Source organism: Antechinus flavipes, chromosome 1 (assembly GCF_016432865.1).
Source record: "Antechinus flavipes isolate AdamAnt ecotype Samford, QLD, Australia chromosome 1, AdamAnt_v2, whole genome shotgun sequence".
In the NCBI taxonomy this organism is placed as follows: domain Eukaryota; kingdom Metazoa; phylum Chordata; class Mammalia; order Dasyuromorphia; family Dasyuridae; genus Antechinus; species Antechinus flavipes.
In genome coordinates this window covers 323,624,650-323,646,601 of record NC_067398.1, presented here as the reverse complement: position 1 = coordinate 323,646,601, position 21,952 = coordinate 323,624,650, and the positions used below count along the sequence as shown (strand labels likewise).

General features: G+C 33.7%; 1 protein-coding gene across 1 annotated transcript in view; it reads left to right on the top strand.

The window, feature by feature from the left end:
• Positions 1–21,952, top strand: part of VPS13A (vacuolar protein sorting 13 homolog A) — a 257,020-nt gene that overhangs the window by 187,308 nt on the left and 47,760 nt on the right. The window contains exons 52-58 of the mRNA XM_051966655.1: positions 7,704–7,837; positions 12,135–12,264; positions 14,036–14,271; positions 14,958–15,111; positions 15,609–15,755; positions 16,402–16,483; positions 19,307–19,376. Of these exons, the coding sequence (XP_051822615.1) occupies positions 7,704–7,837; positions 12,135–12,264; positions 14,036–14,271; positions 14,958–15,111; positions 15,609–15,755; positions 16,402–16,483; positions 19,307–19,376 (953 nt within the window). The remainder of the gene's footprint in view (positions 1–7,703; positions 7,838–12,134; positions 12,265–14,035; positions 14,272–14,957; positions 15,112–15,608; positions 15,756–16,401; positions 16,484–19,306; positions 19,377–21,952) is intronic.

The window sequence follows — 21,952 nt, the reverse complement described above, 5'->3', positions numbered from 1 at the left end:
CATAGTGCGAGTCTTTTAGATTGTAAACCCAAATGTGCAAAATCATTGATGACTTAGTGAAAATAAAGGTGTTAAATAAAATTCATGTTATTTTGCTTCTAGAAGCAACCTTTGTTTCTGTTAAAGCTTTTAATAATGTCTCCTCCCCAGTTTTCCAGGCTAACTATCTTCTATGCCTAGAATGTACTATTTCAATTTTGATTGTTAGAATCCTTAGTCCTTAAATGAGCTTGGCTTAAGTACTACTTCCTGTATAAAGCCATTCCTGATTTCCCCTATGTGGTATTCTTGTTCTTTTTAAAAAATATATGATGGTTCTCTGTGGGCAGGTTTCTTGGAGGTTTTCTGGAGGCAGCCTTAGTTTCAGTTCAGAGTAATAATCACTTCAAAGACAACCAGCTGATAAAATCCAAACGTTTATTTTTTCCTTCCAAGTCTGTAATGGTTTGAGGCTTGAGTTTATGTACTGAGGTCCCAAGCATGTGAGGCTAAATAGTAATTGGACCATACTAATATATAAGCTTGGAGAGAGAATGGCCCTCGTCCACTCTTTTTGTAAGTCCTGATGTGTTGTATAGGAAATGACGATTTTGGTGGGTGGAGGCAGTGGAGTGGAAAGGGAAGCGGAAAGAGAGACTGCTGGCTGGCTTCTTGACACAGCTGTTCACATTGCTATTGCGACTGCCCTTCACCTCCAATCCCCCTCTAATAGCTGGCTTCCTGTCTACCTATATTGCTATCGCAATTCTTCTTCACTGCCCATATTGCTATCGCAATCCTTCTTCACGTCTACTGAGAATAAAGATTGAAGATTTTTCCCTTAACCTGAATTCCTGACTCCGGCCGATTTTAAATATGCTGTCATCACACAAGTCTTATCCCTTTCCTTGGGCCCAGTTAGCTTTCTTAGAAACCTGTCTCTCTGCTTGGTTCCAAGAGCTTTTGCAGCTTGTCTTTTAGCTCTTCCAGCTTCTGCCTCTAGCTCAACTCCGAGTCCTGGCAATCTTCTGAATTGACTGATTAACTGACTGACTGAAGCTCTTTTTATGCTCTTTTAGAGATGTAAACTCAGAGGTTGACTCCTCCTCCGAGAGTGGGATTATGGGAGGTGTGAATTCATGAATCTCATACTGAATACTGACTTGTGAATCTCCCAAAAGTGTGAACTAATGTGTGTGAACTAACGTGTGTGAGCTAATGTGTGAACTATCAAAGATGCAAACCCAAGCACACAAGCATTGCATCCATCAATTCCAGTGAGTTATCACCATTTATCAAATTCTGCCTCATAACATTTCACACTTTCTTTTGATTGTATAACATAAGTGGTCATGACCTCCCTGACTTCTCAAGGAGGTGAGAACCCCAAAAAGAAGGTGATCACGCCTTCCTTGACTGCTCAAAAAAGAAGTGAAAACACCATAAAAAGAAGGTGGTCACACCCTCCCTGACATCTCGGGAAGGGAAATGAAAACACCAAAGAAAATGGGAAATCATATCAGATTAGTGGGTTTCTAAAGGGGCTCACTTGAAACAGGTATACATAAATCCATCAATATGGGAGGTATAACACATAATTACATAAGCACATAGCAATATAACACAGGCTAGTAGTAATGTAACAAATAACATGAATCAACATGAGAATTCATACATGTTCATAAGTCCTAGAAATAGTCCAAAAAGAATCCATTACCCATTAGTTCATGTGCCAGGAATCTAATAATTCCTGGAAGCTTTGAAGTACTGCAATAGTCTCATCAACAATTTTTCTTCTCAAGGAATCCAGTGATTCCTGCTGGTTTTCAAGTCCTTGAAACAGTTTCATCTTGTATTAGGGAATCCAATGATTCCTGAAGATTGTAAAGTTCCTTTAGCAGTCTCATTGTCAGCCATGCTCTTTCAGGGTCAGATGTTTCTTTAATCTTCTCCTTTGTTTTGAGGTTTTTTCTCCTTTTCTGAATCTCTCCAGTGCTCATTGCCACCCATCTGTTTCCTTCTCCATTTGTTTTCCTTCTCTTTCTGTAGGAACACTAGCAAATCCTCTCTCCCAGGCAATTAACTTATCTAATTACCTTCTATTTACCAATTTTGGGATTTCTCCTTATCATCTGGCAATTACTTTGGAGCTGTTTGCACTGGATACTGCCCTGTTGAGTTAAAAGGCCTATATTCTCCCCAACTGTAATCTCTTCCTGCCATGTGATTATTTTTAGGCTGATTGATCACATCAGAGTCCTGACCTTCTAAAGACTCTCTGGGTGTAATCTCAGCTGCCATCATGCCCCATCTGTCTTTTGATTGATGTCTTGGAACTGGGCCCTGCCTCTCATTTCCCTTGGTCACTCTACATTCAGAGGCCCAGTGAAAACCTTGGTTGCATTTTGGACATGGGGTTTTGGTTTTTCTCTCACCCTGTCTTCTCATTCTGTCTCCATATCTATAATGAGCTCTCAAATGTACAACTTTTCCACACTAAAAACATCGAGTTTCTCTAGAAGTCCCTTGCCAAGAGGGACCCTGTCTTTCCATGTTCATCATAGTTTGGGTATAATAAGCATTTGTGCCCACTGTGGCACTGAGCCTTATGATCTCCTCTAAAGGAGCATCTTTGTCTAGTCCCCCATATAATTCTTTTGCAAACCTCATTGGCATTTTCCTTAGTCAGATGTCTGGTCATTATTTCTGTAGCTGCATTATCTCCAGTGGTTCTTATTACAGCTGTTTGCAAATGTCCCACAAAATCAGTAAAAGGTTCATTGGGACCTTGCTCTATTTTTGTGAAGGCTTTACATCATCTTTCTGTCCAGGGAGAGAACTCCAAGCTTTTATTGCAGCCTTAGAAATTTGCTCATACACTGGTATGGAATAATAAATCTGTTCTGAATTCTCTCCATATTGACCTTCATCAGCTAGTTGGTCAAAAGCTATTTGTATGTTAACTCCTGTTTGCCTATTGCATTGGGCTCGAATCCTACATAATTCATGAAACTCTGAAAGCCACAACAAATTTTGTCCAGGTTCTAAACATGTCCTAGCTACAGATTTCCAATCATTCGAGGTTAAGATTTCATAGGACAAATTATCTAGTAATATCTTAACATAAGATGATGTAGCCCCATAAAGAGTGCAACCCTTTTTCAAATCTTTAATTTTTTTCCAAATTAAAAGGAGTGTATCTTCTCCCTTTTTGACCTGAAGAGTCAAGCTCTTCAACCCAGGATATGCATTTATAAAATCAGATACATCTTCTCCTTCATTTTTTGCCTTAATCAATGCCTTTTCTAATCTTGTCATTCTGTTTCACAGGAGATGCTGATTATATTTCTGCTTCTCCCCCTCCTCCTTCTTCCTACATCCATGAAGGTTAATTGAGGGGGGAGGATCATGAGATGTGGAATGATCTAATTTCTTCTGCTGTGAAGTATCACACTCAAAATTGTACTTAACTCCATTCTTATCTGATTCTTCCTCCTTTTCACCTAGTTTAGTTGGCACTTCCCCCTCCTGCTCTTTCTTCTTTTTCCTTATTCTGACACTTACATAATTTCCTAAATTATATGTATTAAGTGTGTCTTTGGAAATTGAGTCAGGTCCATTTTTATTGCAGAATTGACAAAGATCCTCTTCTACTAATTTCTCCTCCATTGAATTTAGATTAGAATTGTAGTATTCACCTAGTTGCTCTCCTACTAATTTCCACTCATTTGGATCCAATTCTTTTTCCGTAGAGAATCAAGGACATATGTGCTTCACAGTTTCTAAAAGTTCAGTGATCTGCTCCAAAATTATAATCAAACCATGGATTTCCATAACCTTGACAATGCTCTCTAAACATTTTCCTTGAACAGAAACAGAAGACTGTTTTCTAAACATCTGTCCCATCTTAGCTGAAATTCTACTTTAACTCTTTTAACAAAATTTCTTTGTTGTACTCACCCTAATTTCTGGGTTGAGGAGGCTTTTCCACTGGATTCAGGATCAGAGGTTTTTCCAGTGAGATCAGGGTCCTGTCAGTCCCACGTTCGGGCACCAAAATGTGGTGTTCTTGTTCTTTTTTAAAAATATATGATGGTTCTCTGGGGGCAGGTTTCTTGGGGAGGTTTTCTGGAGGCAGCCTTAGTTTCAAGTTCAGAGTAATAATCACTTCAAATGTAGCCAGCTGATAAAATCCAAATGTTTATTTTCTTCTTCCAAGTCTTATCTCTTTCTTTGGGCCCAGTTAGCTTTCTTAAGAGTCCTATCTCTCTGCTTGGTTCCAAGAGCTTTTGCGGCTTGTCTTTTAGTTCTTCAAGCTTCTGCCTCTAGCTCAACTCCGACTCCTGGCAATCTTCTGAACTGACTGACTGAAGCTCTTTTTATGCTCTTTTAGAGATGTAAATTCAGAGGTTGACTCCTCCTCTGAGAGTGGGATTATGGGAGGTATGAATTCATGAATCTCATACTGAGTACTGACTTGTGAATCTCCCAAAAGTGTAAACTAATGTGTGAACTCTCAAAGGTGCAAACCCAAGCACACAAGCATTGCTTCCATCAATTCCAGTGAGTTATCACCTTGTATCAAATTCTGGCTCATAACACCTCTAGCTTCTAGTTCTCCTTCCCTGCAAAATTAATTTGTACTTACTGTTATGCATTTTGTATAAGTTCTTTCAGCTTCTTGATAACAGGAGCTATTTCATCTTTGTGTCTATATTGCCCTCACTTAGTACAGTGTTTGATGGATGCTAATATATGCTTAATAATGGATTAAAACTTATGGGGGAAGATGTGACATTTTGTTTTAATGTATCATTCACTTATTACAATCTCTGTGTTATATCTTTTACTTGTAATTATACTGATTATGATAGAACACTTAACTTTCAAATTGTGTTTTATTATTTCTTTCCATTTCCTTTAGGCTAATCTTCTTAAGAACAGTGACTGTCTTTGCCTTTTTTATATCCCTAGTACTTAATACATTGACTGAGAAGGAAAAAAGTTTATTATAATCTCATTTATCTAGAATCACAAATAGCTGGCCATCTTACCAAAGTTCTGTACATGAATATTACTGTCATGTTTTTCTTTAGTGCTTCTCTATGCTGAACATCTCTTGTTCTTTCAAATGATTCTCATATGACATGGATTCTAGATCCTTCAGTATCAATGATAACTCTTCTGGACAGTTATCATTCTTAAGTTATGATCACATAATTAACTGATTACAATATTTAACATGTGCTTTCTTTCAGCAGAGCGAAGTGTATCATTTCCTTATGCCTCTCTTAATGCAAACCAATAATATTCTTGTTTGAGTCATAATATTGCCGATGTGAATTGAATTTGCAGTACACCAAAACTTACAAGATCTTTTTCAGACAAATTACTGTCTAACAATGATTACTAATTCTTAAGTCATTTTGATTCTGTATTTGGACTCACTGACTTATGTTTTTCAGTTTGTGTGTATGTGTATATATACTGTATATGTCATATTTTAATTTTCCAGCCTTTCTTTATTTTCATGACTGAATTTAATGATAGTGTTACTCTTTGGGTATGTGATACCTTTCCTCCATGACCCTTCTGGTAGTTTAAAAGACAATTTTTCCTTTTGGTTGAAATTTCAAATTTGAATAATTTTTTCTGAAATTTTACTATTTATTTAGAACTTGTAATTTTTTATAATGAAAATTTGAATAATAAAATTTTAAAATAATAACTGGCAAGTATTTTTTATGAATAGTAATGAGATATTTTTTCTTTTGCTGGAATTCCAGAAATTCTAATGTTGCTGTTCTTTAATCCATCTTTCAGATATGGCAACTGAATGAGTAAATGAAATAAAAACAATTCATTAAGCACTTACTGTGTCTTATACACTATCCTAAGTGCTGGAGATACCAAAAAAGGGTCATTTCCTGCCCTCAGGTTGCTTATATTTTCATAGTGAAGTGATAGCCAGTGGAAGGGAATCTTGCCCTGAGTATTGTGCCTCAGTTTCCCTAAATGATTGTGCCTCAAATCCCCCTTTCCTGACCATTAGGACTGAGATATTAGGGCTGTGGATATCTGGCCACTGGTTATAAAGTGTAAATGTATAATCCCAGATAAGGGGAGTTCAGATTTCCTGGCTCCTAAGTCCTCCTAAGTTATCAAGAATTTGTGGTCCTACCCCTGACCCTGTCAGAACTGGATTGATGATCCATCCTTGGAAATTCTCACTTTTTAATCGATGTTCAGACTCCATCCCTTGCTTACCCTGATCTATGGAAACACATATAATTCACTGGAATCTCACATTTGATGCTGATGCTGAATGCTTTAAGACATCAGCCCTGGGACCAAACTGGATCCTTTGATCCCAGAAAATCTCTTCCTCTCAGAAATCCAAATAAAATATTAAAAACTCTTTAATCTCTATCTTTCCTCAGTTTCTCTGGCATTACATAGGAGCCGGAGAGGTGAATAGGGAGATGAAATAAAGTATCCATTCCAGAAGTCATGTTATTTATTTGGCTACTTTGACCAAAGAATAAATTAGGAGGAAGTGGGGAGTTTGTAATGGCAATATGCCCAATGTTGGGCAAATGGCAAGAAAGCCTGGTAGGATATCATATAAGATTAAATATGGTCAGGAATTTGGATTAAAATTGTTCTCATCTTTACTTTTTCAATGAATCCTTAAAAATTATTGGAACTATGCTATCATTACATCTTCAGGTTCTTTCAATGGTCTGAAGTATTAATTTGTTTGTCCCCAGAGATAGTGTGTTAATTTGTATTTAGATAATAAGTAGATGACTGAGCTCCGATATAATTATTCTAAAGATGAGTTGATTAACATCCATAAGGTCTGGAGACATGGATCTTGGATCATCAAGTTGCAGAAGTCCATGTCTGTCATGGCACAGATATTTGTCCCAGTGTGAAAAAAATAGAAACGTGTCACTTGGCATATTATCACGTAATATTTGTTATAGTTCTCTCTGTTTACATTATTTTTCAGCCTCTTTCCAAGTCATTTATGTGTGGTTTCAGCGTCCACTTTGTCATTTTGCCTTCTAATAATCTAACTCCCTTCTAGTTTTACTCGGTGATTTTTAAGTTTACTATTATTCTATGTTGACATTGGTTCTCATTTATTTCTTTAATAAATATTCAGTTCTAGTCTTGTTTCTGCCTAAGATTTCTTTTAGTAGTATTATAGTCTCTGGTCTTGGAAGGGACCTTTAGAGCGAGGTCATGTAGTCCAAACTTTTTATTGTATGGTTAAAAAAAAATAGTCACAAGAGAAATTATATAACTTGCCTATAATAGAGTAAACCGAGATCTTGCTTCAAATTCAGTGTTATTTTTGGGACCCCTTTTAATTTCACTTTTGATTTTTAAAAAAATTTTAATTTCTCTTAAATCTTTGGATCCTGTTAGTTATCTAGCTAAAGAGACCTTGGGATTTCATGTGTTATTTCTCTTTTACTTTTGACTGATATACCTCAGAATTTCTTCTTTGCTTTAGTTTTTTTTTTTTTTTTTTGTCTTTTTTGATATGCTTTTATTTTATCCTGTTAATTTTTTTTCCAGCAATCATATTTTAATCTTTCTATTCTCATTTTCCAGTGGCTTTTTGCGCATCTCTCACAATACCATCATCTTGGAAGTCCTGTTTACAGTATTATCATTGAAAATAACAGCATATTTTGTTTTATATTTGATAGCTTGGAGGAATTATAGTTCAAGTTAACATAGCTGAGCACTCTACAATTATTACATTTATGGATTATCATGATGGATCTGCTACATTCCTTTTAATAAATCATACCAAGGATGAAATAGTTGAATATAAACAAAGGTAAGTTATTAAATATAGGTTTTGTCTGGTTTGTCAAAAAAGACAATGAATCTATTATAATAAATTCTTTAAAGTTTTAAGTGGGATTTTTAATTAATGATGGATCATAGATTGCATGAAAGGGAAATTAGTTTGATAAGTAACTGCAAAATTCAATTCAGTTCAACGGATTTTTATTACGTACCTATTTTATACAAGACTATTTTTTAGGCATGCAGAAAGAGAAATGAAACAGTTCCTGCCCTCAAGAAGTTTACATTTGTCTATAAACAAAGCAATACATTTTTTAACTCTTTGAAAAGTTGGCTTATAGCTTCTCCTTGGAGAAGCAAATAAAGCATGTAAGGTTTTATTGTATCTTCACAGACAAGGAACATTTTTAATGAGAGATTTAGTTATCTCCAAATGGAATGCTTATAAGTCTTTATAGTAATACCACCATTAAAATAATTGCAGTGTACATCCATCTATATCCAAATGAATATGAAGAAATAGAGAAGTTGTACAAAGAACTTGTTAAACCCCTCCAAATTATGATATTCACTGATAGGATATTCTTGACTCAAGATTAAAGATAGAAATAAGTGAGGATAGAGAAAATGTGCATCAGAGGTGCAAGGAATGAGAAAGGCCAAAAATAAAAGTTATACAGAAACCTCACATTGAGACAACTAGTTTCTTTTAGAAAAGGATTTGAAGGTATTGGGCACAGAAAATACCAAATAATATCACACAAAAAATTGGAATTGATCATATTTTAACACACAAATTATTTTTTCTTAATGCGTTGAATCAGGCTGTGTGTGGCTGACCAAATTTTTAGAGCTTTTATCAGTCAGTTTGCTTTATTTTAATGAGTTCTTGATGATAAAAAAAAAACTGAATGTAAGTGGAAGAAATGACATTGACAGTAATGATGAAAAAAAACTTTAAAAAGCCTCTTAGTTAGGAATTATATAATTGTCCAAGATGAGAGAAATGAAAGAGGAACAATTTATATTAATTTCTTTATATAGTTTTAAAATTCATTTTGAAATTAAATACATGGAGAGAAGAAAAAAGTTTTAGTACACAAAACAACAAAAAAAGAGGATTTACTATAAAGCACATGACTTTATATTTCACAGTTTATTTAAAAAAAATAACTATAGAAGTATTATACATTGTTTTCAAAGCTATTTTTTCTTTCTATGGTTCCTTCTGAAATGTCTTTTATTCCCTTCCCTCTCTACCCTGTCTCTGAAGGTAGGTAACATCATCTTTTTGGTCCTTTTTAGTTGATTTGAGTACTTGTAATACTCAAAATGACTTAGTTGCTCAAAGTTTTTCTTAAAACAGTGCTGTTATTGTGTACAACGTTTTCTTGGTTCTGCTTGTTTTACTCTTGTTTCATGCAGGCCTTTCTATGTTTATCTAAGACGAGTTCATTTTTTATAGCACAGTAGAATTCCATCACAGTCATAAACCACAGCTTCTTTAGCCATTCTTCATTTGACAGGAGGAATTTCCTGCAATTTCCAGTTATTTTGTCATCACAGAAAGAGCTGCTATTAAATACTTTAGAAAATATAGATTTTTTTTTTCCTTTTCCTTCATCATCTTCTTGTGTAGAACTAATAGTGATATTGCTGGGTCAAAGGTATACACAATTTTATAATTTATTGGACATAATTCCAAATTGCTCTCCAAGATGAGAAGAAAGAAGAAATTTGTAGCAAATGTCTTCAATTTTTAGATGAATAATGACAATTTCCCTAAGCTAAGACTGTGGAAATGAAATTGCCTTAGAAGACTTGAAGAGAAAAAAGAAAGTTTGGAATAATAGCTGTGAGTAAAAGAAAGTTAATCAGAGAGAAGTCAACAAGCTTTTATCGTCTCTGTTGTGTGCTAGAAACTACTAAGCCCAGGGGCTTAAAAATTTTAAATAATAATAATAATCAGACCTGAACTCACAATCTGATGGGAGAAGAAAATTTGCAAAAAACTGTTGCACAAAAAAAAGAAGTGTATTGGTTAAATTGGAGATTATCTCAGAGAAAAAGATTAAAGATTAGGCAAGATTGAGAAGACTTCTTGTAGAAGGTAGGAATTTGGCTGACACTTGTAGGAAGCCAGAAGGCAGTGATAAAGTGGGTAAAATTCCTAGGCATGTGGAATAGTCACCAGTGAAAATACTGAGTGTATTTTGCAAGGATCCCAGTGCCATTTGTTCATGGCTGTGTGGAAGAGAGTAATGTCTGTAAAGGTATGAAGGAGTTTAAAAACCAAACATAACACTTTATATTTGATCCTGTTGATAATAGAGAATCCTCAGACTTTGTTGAATGAGGGTATTATTTTTAAAACTCATTTTAATATTGTGGCCAACTATTAAGCTTACATCTATTTTCCTCTTCATTTCTGACTAGTCAGTATTTTGATGTCCTTTATATTTTTTTATTTGTTAGTTGTTACTTATACCATTCTGTACATGTTTCTTTTTGTAGCTTCATCTTTCCATTTTATGAGTCACTTTAAAATATTTTCTGGTCTTTAAGAGAAGTCCAACATAATTTGCAACTTTCATGATTGTTTACTTGGTTTATTTGTTTGTAATTATAGAATTTGGCTGTGGTTCTGTCTTTTATTCATTCCCTCAATCCTGATACCCAGCCAATGGGAAAAAAATACAATAGGGGAGAGTTATGAATTTGAGGTCAGAGCATCAGGCCTTCAAAGCTTGGCTTTTTCACTTCTTTTGTGACCTTAGGTAAAGTACTTATGAAAACTGAGGATTAATCTTCAAAATGGTTGGGTAATAGATGACCTCTAAAGGTAAGTAGGTGGACTGAAATGGTCCTCCTGGCTAGGATTGAGTCAGATCTGAATTCAAATTTAATCTCAGACACTTAACTAGCTATTGTGACTCTGGAATCACAAAGCCATCTGCCCTTTTCCTCAGCTGTAAATGGCGATGATAATAATAGCAGCTTTCTCACAAAAGTTGTGAGCATCAAATGAGATAATATTTTTGAAATACTTAACATGGTACTATGACAACCAAATGTTTGCCTCTTATAAATATAATATAAATAAATAACTAATTGTTGCATTAGAATCTAGAAACTGTAATGACCGTGCTAGCACCCAGGATACCCCAGAATCAGCTGTAGTCAGGATAAGCAAAAGTCCTCAGTCTTTATTCTTGGTCCTTAGATACAGGATCGAACAGGATGGAAGCAGAATCTCCTGACCATCGTCTCCCTTGGCTACTGCCCAAGTGTGATCCTGGCTAATCTTACTCCACCCCCTACTCCCTCTTACAATCCTCTGTATACATCAATCATTGAGCCAGTACGGATAGTAGGAAGGATCATTTTCCAAGCATATGCCCGTAAAGTGTTGTCCAATTGGTAGTTAGCCTCAAGTGCTCGGCAATCCTTACCTCAGTGCATCCACTCAATAGGTTCAGCCCTCTACAAGAAACCATCCAGTATAGGAATCTCTTTTAGAGATTTACTGAGGCTAAGCTCTAAACGGACAGTATTCCTGCTCATTGTATTTGTTCTGACTGGATGGGGTGGGGTTGATTTTCCTATTGTCATTTATCAAGGCAGGTAACAGAAATTAATGTCTCTGACCAAGATTTGAGTGACCTTCATGTAATCCATTTTAATATAGCCCATATCTCTCAATTATATCTCTTAGTTAACCAGTTTGATTGCTACTCTTTAGGAACACCTCCTCTTTAAAGGTTATATAACTGAATCCACTGCTATTAGGGGTCTTTGGTTTGAGAGATGGCCAAATGACTATCCTTTATTTTATAAAATAATTAAACTGCACAGAAAGTATGTCTCAAAACTTTAATCAGCACAGTTTCTGGCACATAGTGGATAGATATTCTGTTCTCCCTTTACATTCTAAATCTTTGTTATTGTTTTCATTTCTTTGAGTGATCATGTCTTTTGATTTCACTGCCTCTGCCACCAAAATATCAAGTAAAAGTTTCATAAAACAAGAAATATTATGCTGTATAGGAATATATCACTGATGATTCATTCTGTTCATTTGTCAGTGTTCAGAATGTTGCAATCTGGTAAATGGTCTCCAGTACTTAAAGCATTTCTTAAGGTAACAGTTTCCTTTGCCATCTTGTTTACAGTAAACATTACAAACATTTCCCCTGCTACAAAGATAACCTTATGTACCTCAATATGAGTTATTTTACAGCAAAAATTAACAAGTTGGTGATATTGACTTGCATTTTAAGTAGTTAAATTTTTATATAATATATTATTTTTATTGTGTATTTTAGTTGTCTAACTGAAATGGAAGACATGCTTCCTCCTGGTAAAGCAGCCTTGTATACTTGGAGTGATCCCATAGGCTGTAGAAAACTGACTTGGAAATGTGGAAAGAGTCGTGGTGAAGTAACCCAAAAAGATGTATGTATTTTGATTGGAGTTTACAATTATAAACGATTTAGATATCTTCTTTGGCTCAGAGTAAAATAGTCAGACCTGCTGACTTACATTTAAAAAAAATTCCATTTCTTTTAATTCTATTTTAATTTATTTTTGAATAGACTTATTAAAGGATGTATTTTTTCCAGGACATTTCTATATTGAAGTTTCTTCTAATATGGTAGTCTTTTCTTGATTACCTGGGGAAAATAATTTAAAATCATATCCCTCTTAGTCTACATTTTAGCCTGTGTTCTTAGTATGTTATTGCTTTTAATTCAAAAGTAAATATTGTTAGACAAATAACGAGAAAAATTATAATTTATTTTTAAAACCACAATAAAATGTCAGTATCTGACATTCTAATATCTAAACATTCTATTAGACCAGAGTATTTATGCATAGACTATAATAATCTATAGAAACTATAATTTATGATAATAAATAATTATAATTAAATTTTTAGATAATTGTAGATTAAAATAATTACCTCATTCTCTTATTACATAATGTGACTGTAACCTGAAAGTTGAATAATACCTGGCAGCCTCATACCATGATCTTTAAAAAATATGGCATTACTGTGGCTTTAGAACTGCAAACAAAACTTTTGCAAACATCAAACACTTACTAATTAAAACTAAATTTTACTAAGGAATTTAACATGCACAAAAGTTATAATCTATCAGGAACTCTTGTTAATTTATGAATAATGCAGGGACTAGGTGAGTTTTAAAACAACTCCCAATTTTGAAAGTTAATATTTTAAAACTAATTTCTTTATTCAATATTATATATATTCCAACTTTGTTATTGCAATAATAGAGTATTCTTTAATAAAGAATAATAGTTAAGCATGTTAAATTCCTTAGTGAAATTTAGTTTTAATTAGTAAGTGTTTGATGTTTGCAAAAGTTTTGTTTGCAGTTCTAAAGCCACAGTAATGCCATATTTTTTAAAGATCATGGTATGAGGCTGTCAGGTATTATTCAACTTTCAGGTTACAGTCAAGTCAACAAACATTTATTGATCTTTTCTAAAGAGCCTTATTTAGTCACCACTCCAGCTCTAATAAGGCATTCTAAATGATGCCCACCTCCTTTGAAGTAGTGAATCAAAACAAGGTAAGGTCTCTGTACACTTTTGGTCCCAATAGTAGGCTAATAATTTTGTGGCTCTGACTTTGTTCCAACAGCGCCTTATGAGACACATACATAACATGATGATGTGCTGGACTTTTTGAGTTTGGGAAGATCTAAATTCAGATCTTTCTCAAGCACTTAATAGCTGTATGACTCAGGATAAGTTATTATATCCTCATCTTGCTTCTCTCATATTTAATCTAGGAATAGTAATAAGATCTACTTCCACGTCATGTTTGTTGGGAAGATCAAATGAGATCGTGTATGTGTGTGTGTAAAAATGACTTTGCAAATGTTTGAGTTCCATATAAACAGTAATTAGGGTATAGCATCTCATAAGTTTGTGTTTTAAATTTCTCACAATTGGGTACACTGATAGTTGCTTACCAAAAAAAAAAAAAAAAAAAAAAGAGTAATGTCAATACATATAACTGATAGCCCATAAAAACAGAATGTTAACTTATTATATTATGCATGTGCAATAATTTTTAAAATATAGGCTATAATTTGTTTTTTCTTGATGTCCTACCCAGTTAGTTGCTTCCCAGATAATATGAATGAATATTAAAGTTTTTCTAATCTTAATTTGTCTCTTTTTTACTTAATTATAGGACATGATGACACCAATAAGTTTGGGTGGGAAAAAGACCATTTATTTAGTTTCATTCTTTGAAGGCTTACAGCGCATTATTTTATTCACTGAAGATCCTAAAGTATTTAAAGTGACCTATGAAAGTGAAAAAGCAGAGTTGGCAGAGCAAGAAATTGTGTTGTCATTACAAGATGTTGGAATTTCATTGGTTAATAATTATACAAAACAAGAAGTAGCCTATATTGGCATCACAAGGTTAGACATACTATATATAAATATGTGTATATAAGTGTTAAATTGTAGTTGAATAAGTGAAAGGTCATTTGCATATAGATTTTTGTTTAAATAAAAAACATTTGTTTAGTTTTTATTTATTCATAATGATAATTTGGTAATTTTAGTTTGGAAGTACTAACTCTTGAGATAAGGTACCTTGGATTATGACACAAATAAAGCTGACTAAATGATCTCTGTGATAACAATCCCCAGTTCTAAAAGTTTTGTGTCTAATGGAAGGGAAGGGGGGAAGGATTGAGATAAGGGGAGAGAGAGAGACAGAGACAGAGACAGGAGAGAGAGACAGGAGAGAGAGGAGAGAGAGACAGGAGAGAGAGAAGAGAAAATAAAAAGAAAATATGCTTCATTTTACACTCTCATTCACTCAGTATATACTGAAACTTGTTAAAGCCATGTGAAAATTTGTTGGGAACAAACTTAAGGAAAGAAGGGCCATTTTAGGATAATTAAGTATTATTTATGTGAAGGTATTTAGATCTGTTGGTTAAAATAAAAAGAGATTAATAATTTGTTTTGTGTCAGTTTGTGACAGAAGTTTATTATTAATATTTTTACTGAAAGTTATATACTGTTGTCAATAGTAAGATATTATATCTGAAAACTTATTTTAATTTTGTCATTACTACTGTATTTTCACCTACAAGCTCGGATGTAGTTTGGGAGACAAAACCAAAGAAAAAAGCAAGATGGAGGCCATTGAGTGTAAAGCAAACTGAAAAACTAGAGAGAGAATTTAAAGATTACATTGAGATTTCACCTTCAGAAGATAAGATTATCGAGTTGGAACCTAATGTTTCGGTACTATTTTTAAAAAATTGAATTATACTAGTTTTTTTTCTTATCTGCCTTAATATGTTTAATTAAAGCATTTTTATAGTCTGAGAGCTTATCTAAACTAATATGTAGATAAAATACTTTAAAAATTCGAGTTATTATTAAAATGGCCTGTTTATATTTGAAATAATTTTTTTTTATTTTTAAATTGATGAATCTTTTTCTTCCTGAATAACTTCTCATTAGATGTTAATAAATTTTAAGTTGAGTAAGTGAAAGTCATAAACTTTATAAATAAGATGGATAAATGTCAGCATGAATTTTGTAATGTTTTTAGTAATAGTGTAGAGAGTGATATTAGGTTTTAAAAATTATATGTGTAATGTAATTCATACAAATCCAATTCAAAGGTTTATTCTTTTTAAATATTAGACATTTTATGTTTCATTATGGTTGTCTATAAATATTACCGTTGTAGTACAGCCTTGAATAAAAAAATAAAAGACTTTTATGTGTTTCAGGTTTGTTTAACACCAAGTGGTAGTAACATGAAAATTCTCCAACCACATGTAATACCTGTACGAAGAAATTACCTGCCTGCAGTAAAATTAGAATATAATACTTCTGCACATCAAACATCTTTCAGAGTCCAAATTTATAGGATACAAGTAAGTTTTCCTGAAGAACACCAGTTTCTCCCTTTTCAGATATCAAGTACAAAGAAATGGGGCTAACTAGAAATATTGCGTGTTATTAATTTTACTTGATCTTAGAGGTTGGGAAAGCATGGCTAATCCTCAAGTTTTTATAATAATTTACCTTCATATCCCATAAAGACATTTTTTCAAGATTTCATAGATATAACAAAATTAATTCATTTATTAGTTTGTTTAAACACTAACTTTTCCTTTTTATTCTTTGGTAGAATTATTAATTTAAGTGAGGTGGTCAAAAGATTGAGGGTTGAGAAAGAAAAAGAAATGAAGGTCCTTAAGTGATACTTATTTTTCTGTGTGTATATAAAAGAGAGAGAGAGTGATGCTCGGATAGTAGGAAATTCTAGAGTGAGAAGACAAAATCATTTGACTCATCTTATTTCTGTCTCTGAGTTAACACTATGATTTTAGTTAAATAAATTTATTTTACCATCTCTATACTTCACTTTTCAGAGGTGGGTTAAGGGAGTAGGGGAGTGGAGGAAGAACGGGCGAAGGTGGTTATACTAAAGAAATTTTCCATGTCTTTTCCATCTATAACAGTTTATTTCATAGTTGACAACAGCACAGCATTAATTTATCTTTTCTTTTTTATTAGATACAAAATCAAATTCACGGAGCTATTTTTCCCTTTGTATTTTATCCCATTAAACCTCCCAAATCAGTCACCATGGATTCAGGTTTGTTGCTTTTGCTTCAGAGCTTTTCATTAAAATCTGTTGTCTTTTAAAATGAAGAGATGAGCTAAAAATAATGTTTTGTCACAAACTGATACTGATTCAATTCAAAAATTGAATATTTAAAAAAATTGTTAGAAAATTAAATTGTATTAAAAATGAATATTCATTGCAATGGAATTTGAAAATACAGGAGAAAAATAGGCTATAACTATATTTCTAACATTAAGCCTTAAAATATCTATTTGCATCTCTGTAAATCTATTTGCATATGTATATGTAACATACAGTTGTTAAAAATGTCCCTAAAATATGATAGTATTTCCCTTATTTAAAAATACAAGTAACCACTTACTTAAAAACTTGCCTTGGGAACCATCCATATGTATGAATAGGAAGTGGAAGAGATCTGGAGAAAGTATATCTTCCAGTCCTCCTCCTTGGGGTCAGGGTAGGGGGAACCTGTCTTTAGTATATGAGGAGTTAATTCTTTAGGCAGATATTTAGCAAGTATTAGTTATATCACAGTACTAAATTTTATGGGGGATAAAGATAAATTTGGAGACTAATAGAATGATAGTAAAATTACGAGACTCAGAGTCAGAATACCTAAGTTTCTGTTCTAGTTCTGCCCTGGGTGGTTTACTATGAATCATTTATGTCTCCTTAGTGGTTGTAGTTTCCACATTTTTAAGTTGAGAGATTTGGATCTTTTTGTTGATCTTCAAGCTATCTTTCAATTCTAAAATTGTAAGATTCCATTATAACAACTCTGCCCTCAAGATGTTTAAAACCTAATTATTGGATTTTGGCAGGCACTTAAGTGCCAGTTCATCTTTTGCCATTGTGGCTAAAGAAATATGTTCTTCAAACCCTCTTGGATCTCTCTATAGTGGCAAAGTTTATCATCAAGAGCTATTATTGGACAGAGCTATTTTTCAAAAGTCATATTCAAGTGTATCTCACTGCACTTAAAAAAAAAAATGTATGAATGGGAAAATGCATTCCAAGAATCTACCAAGGCTTTTTGTTAATTATTCAATCACTTACAAGTGCCTCATTTTGTCCCAAACTTGAACTGAAACTAACCTGGTGTAAATTAGAATCAGGCCTTCTCCATAATAAAGATATTCAACTAGTTGTTTTCTGAGGTCATTCTGACTCAATATCTGTGATCCTATGGTCTCCTTCTGAGCTTGTCTTGCCTATAGTAATGACTATTTTAATTGTCTTGCCATGTATATACTGTCATAGGACCTGAACATACACTTGCAAAAGTTGAGGTTTTTTAAAGAGGGGATTTTAGTCTAATATTAAGAATTGATAGTCTAAAGAAATATAGTACCAATAGTATATTATTAGAATTTTAATTAAAAATTAGATATTTCTTATAACTCATTTCTCTTAGATTTGGACTAATTTATTTCATGCCTTGTAACATTTGTTCTGAGACCCAAAGTTTAGTAACAATTTAAAACACTAGGTCTCATGGCCTATTTTAAAATTCTTAATGATAAAACTATAATAGTGATCTAATTATAGTGAGAGGCTGTATAGCATAGGACAAAGAGCTGACCTCGGAGTTGTGATTTAATATTAAGTTCTTTCTCCGGCACAGAGGGCTGAGTGAAGCTACACTTATCATGATCTCAAGCAATTCTAAGACATTAACATAGTTGCAATCCACATTGGTAGAAGGGGCTGCTCACTGGAAATTAGTCACAAAACTGGCCCTAAGAGTGCTCCTTCTCCCATTCTCTCTCATTGTAAGAATATAGTTTATTCTTATACTAGCTATTAAATATAGACCTTGAGTATAAAAGGAGAATTTATAAAATAATTTCATAAATTATAAAATGTGAATACTAAAATATAACTTGATGTAGAATATTAAAAGATGTCTTCTTTACAGCACTAAATTAACTTCATTAATTTATGTACCGCTATTTATAAAATTATTGGAACAATATATTAAGAGTTATTGTTCTCTGCTTAACAATTACTATTCTTTATTAAAATAAATATATATACATATATATTATTTTTGTTAATTTGTTGAATTTAGAGCTTGACTATTTTTTCCTATTTCATTAGTAACATTAAGTGAACGTGATGTGTTTTTTTTTCCCCTCATTTGGACAAATCATTGTTATGCTTTTCTAATTTTATTTGTAATTGTTCCTTGGAAGTTTCACTATAGCTATATACAATCATTAGTTTAAATTGGGGGGGGATTTTTATATTTCATAATATATTTTATTATAATTTTATACTTAGCAGTATATTTATATTTAGCATTATTTGATGAATATTTTCTACTCCTTTAAACATTAGGGAATGCAACAATAAAGGAAAGAAAGAAAGCTCCAATTAACTTACTTTTGGGATAGAAGATTATCAGGCAATATGTAATCTGTGCCTTTCTTCTTTCTTGCTCATTTAACTTTAAAAAGAAATGAGTATTTTTTCTATTAAACTAAAAAAGAATAAAAGTTAAATTAAAATCTGATGTCTTGATTTTGCCAAGCCGCTAACAGTGAATTGTTTGAAAATGTTGTAACTTAGTGAAATAAAATACTTTAAAACTTTTTTGTTTTTAATTAACATTTATAAAACTTTGAGCAAAATTTCCTTAGCTTTCAAAATTCAGATTTCTAGTTTTTTAAATTGGCTTATTGGCTTAAATTTGCTGTGATATGCGATTATTGTAGTAGGTTCCACAATTTTAGTAAACACAAAGTATTTACATATAACTTACATGTAGTACTGACATTTTGTTATAAAGTAGTACAAATTAATCATATTAATTTCTTAATACCTTTGTAGCACCAAAGCCATTTACAGATGTAAGTATTGTGATGAGATCTGCAGGACATTCACAAATATCTCGTATTAAGTAAGTATCATACAGAATAAGAGGACAAAATTGTGTACCTTGATGTCATAGTTTTATCTGATTTAAAGAGTAAGCATTATGAATGCCTTGAAATCATATCAGGAACTAGAACTTTTAAAAACATTTTTTTTCTAAAAATGATTTATTTATACACTTGAGGGTAATTTATACTGCCTTCACTTTTCCAGTACTGCACAAAACTTTTGCTTTTACTAACAAAAGCTGTTAAGTCATCTGATAAAATCACCACCAATGAAAGAGAATGTATTTTGTAGCTATAGTCCATTACCTTTCTCTCAAGAAGTAGATCATCTTTCAGAATCAAACTTTGATTATTGATTTTTATTTCACTATCTCATTTTCCTTCTGTTACATAATTATAGTCATTTTGCTATCCAGGGGCATCAGGGGGTGGGGGGGGTACCAACTGTCAAAATCAGTCAACCAATGGTATTTAGGGTAAACAAATAATTGGAAGTTCATAGCTTGGAATCTGGAGGAAACAAATCTCACAAGTAGATTAAAAATGCAGGTGCCAAATATGAGCAAAAATAAATAATTAAAAGTGGAGTTAGTATGAGTGTTACTAGAGACAGTAACCTGAAACCCCACCCAGAGGAAGACTGGGGAGGAGACGGGATAGATGAAACTATCATGAATGTCTCTTATCCATACAGCTTTTCCTAGTTTAAATACCAAAGAAAATTTCCCTAAATCCCTGCTTTTTGTACCCTGAGTAGGGGTAATGGGTAGAATAGTGTGGCATTATACACAGTGAAAGGAGTATTCAAGTGGCCTCAGTGCCAGCACCATAATGTTTAAGAAACATTAAGCATTGGATAAAGAGGATGGCATGTAGAGTAGAGATAATTAATCTTAAATGGGTTTGATCTCCTTCACAAAAATCTCTGAGCCATTTCAAAGTCTTACAAAGGAAAGCTTTTACCCAATCAGTAAAGATATTAACAAAAACCAAAAAGCAGTTTGAAGCCCCTGAGAGGGAGCAGCATATGTCTGTTTAATTGTTTCTTCTAGCTTGTGAACAGCAAAAATCGTTTTCACAAGGAATTGAAAAGCACATTTTTTCCCCAAGTAAGTAGCTTGGTGTAGGCAGAAGAGAAGTTTCCACTGGCTGGCTTCTGGGATTAGAAGTTGCTCTGAAGGTGTTAGAAACCGCCCAGAGGGGAAAATGTTGTACATCCCATTTCTTTATCAAGGGCTTGTTCCTGGGAGCTGTATAAGATAGTATAGGAATTGGGGAATTAAAGGTGTCATGGTCAGGGGCAAACAGGAAGCAGCATGGGCAGCTGAATCTGCAAGACTGTTTCTCTCGTCTTGAAGTGAAACCCCCCCCCCCCTTGAAGTGAATACACTGAAGGAAAGTGTAAAGGAAATTCTCCTTTATAAAACATAACAAAAAACCTCTCTAGGTCCATGGACAGCTTGCCATAATTGTTTTGCTGTCAAAAATCCCCTTTCTTCCTATATAACCTTATGAGCATGCAAAACATGTTAGAGTCAATATAGATGTTCACTCTCATTCCTTTACCCAATTCTAAAACTCTGTGAGGGTGAAAATGCCCTGCACCTGGTTGGGGAGGATAGAACCTCCAATAGTTGGCCTAGAGTGAGCTTAGGGATTTCTTCAATTAGAAGGATTTGGGCAGCTAACTCTAAGGCAGGAGAGTCACCTCAAAGACACCAAGTTTCTTTGAGAAGTAAAAGGGATTGGAATACGGTCACAGGGACTGAGTTGAGACCACTAGGACTTGGACCCACCTTCTGTTAATGTACAGTGTAAAAGGTTTTAGGTAGGCCTAAGGCCAAGGCAAGAGATTAGTTTCATTTTCAGGGTCCCCATTTGAAGGTAATTGTGTCAGAACCTTGAATAGAATCATAGAGAGGCTTGGCAATAACTAAAGTGTGGTGTAAAATCCAGCTATGCTCAGGAAAGTACACAATGGTTCAGGGAGTGATTAACAAACTGATAGGCAGTGTATGCAGCCTTTAGACAAAGAAACCCAGCTCTGGGTAGGAGCAAGGGACTGGAAGTTAGGGATTTGTATGGCTGCAGCCAGAGAAGCCTCTTGGGTGGGACTGCAGATCAAGATATCATCTACATACTGGATAGTCAGGACCTGTCCAAATATGTGGGGACTATCAGCTATCATGAAAGCCCTGAGCTACCTCTATGTTATGGACATAACTGTACATGTTAATTTGTGGGGGTTACGGTCCCCTGGATTTGGCCTTTCAGGGAAAAAGAAATTGTGAGTCTTTTTGCAATGGTATGCAAAGGAAAGCATCTTTAAGTTCTAAGGTAGAAAACCATTTTTGTCCCCTGAGATACTTGTTTTGGGCTTGTGGCTTCCACTGACCATTTGCTCTGATTATAGAAATTTTCTATAAAAGGAAAAAAACAGGGACATGGTTATAACAGCATCAAAACAGATCTTTCAGGCTTCTACCTGAGAGCACATATATGACAGGATAAAACACCTTTAGCTCTGTTTGACAACCAGTCATGCAATAACAATTCCATCTCATAACCAGATTCAGGAATAAACAGGTGGGAA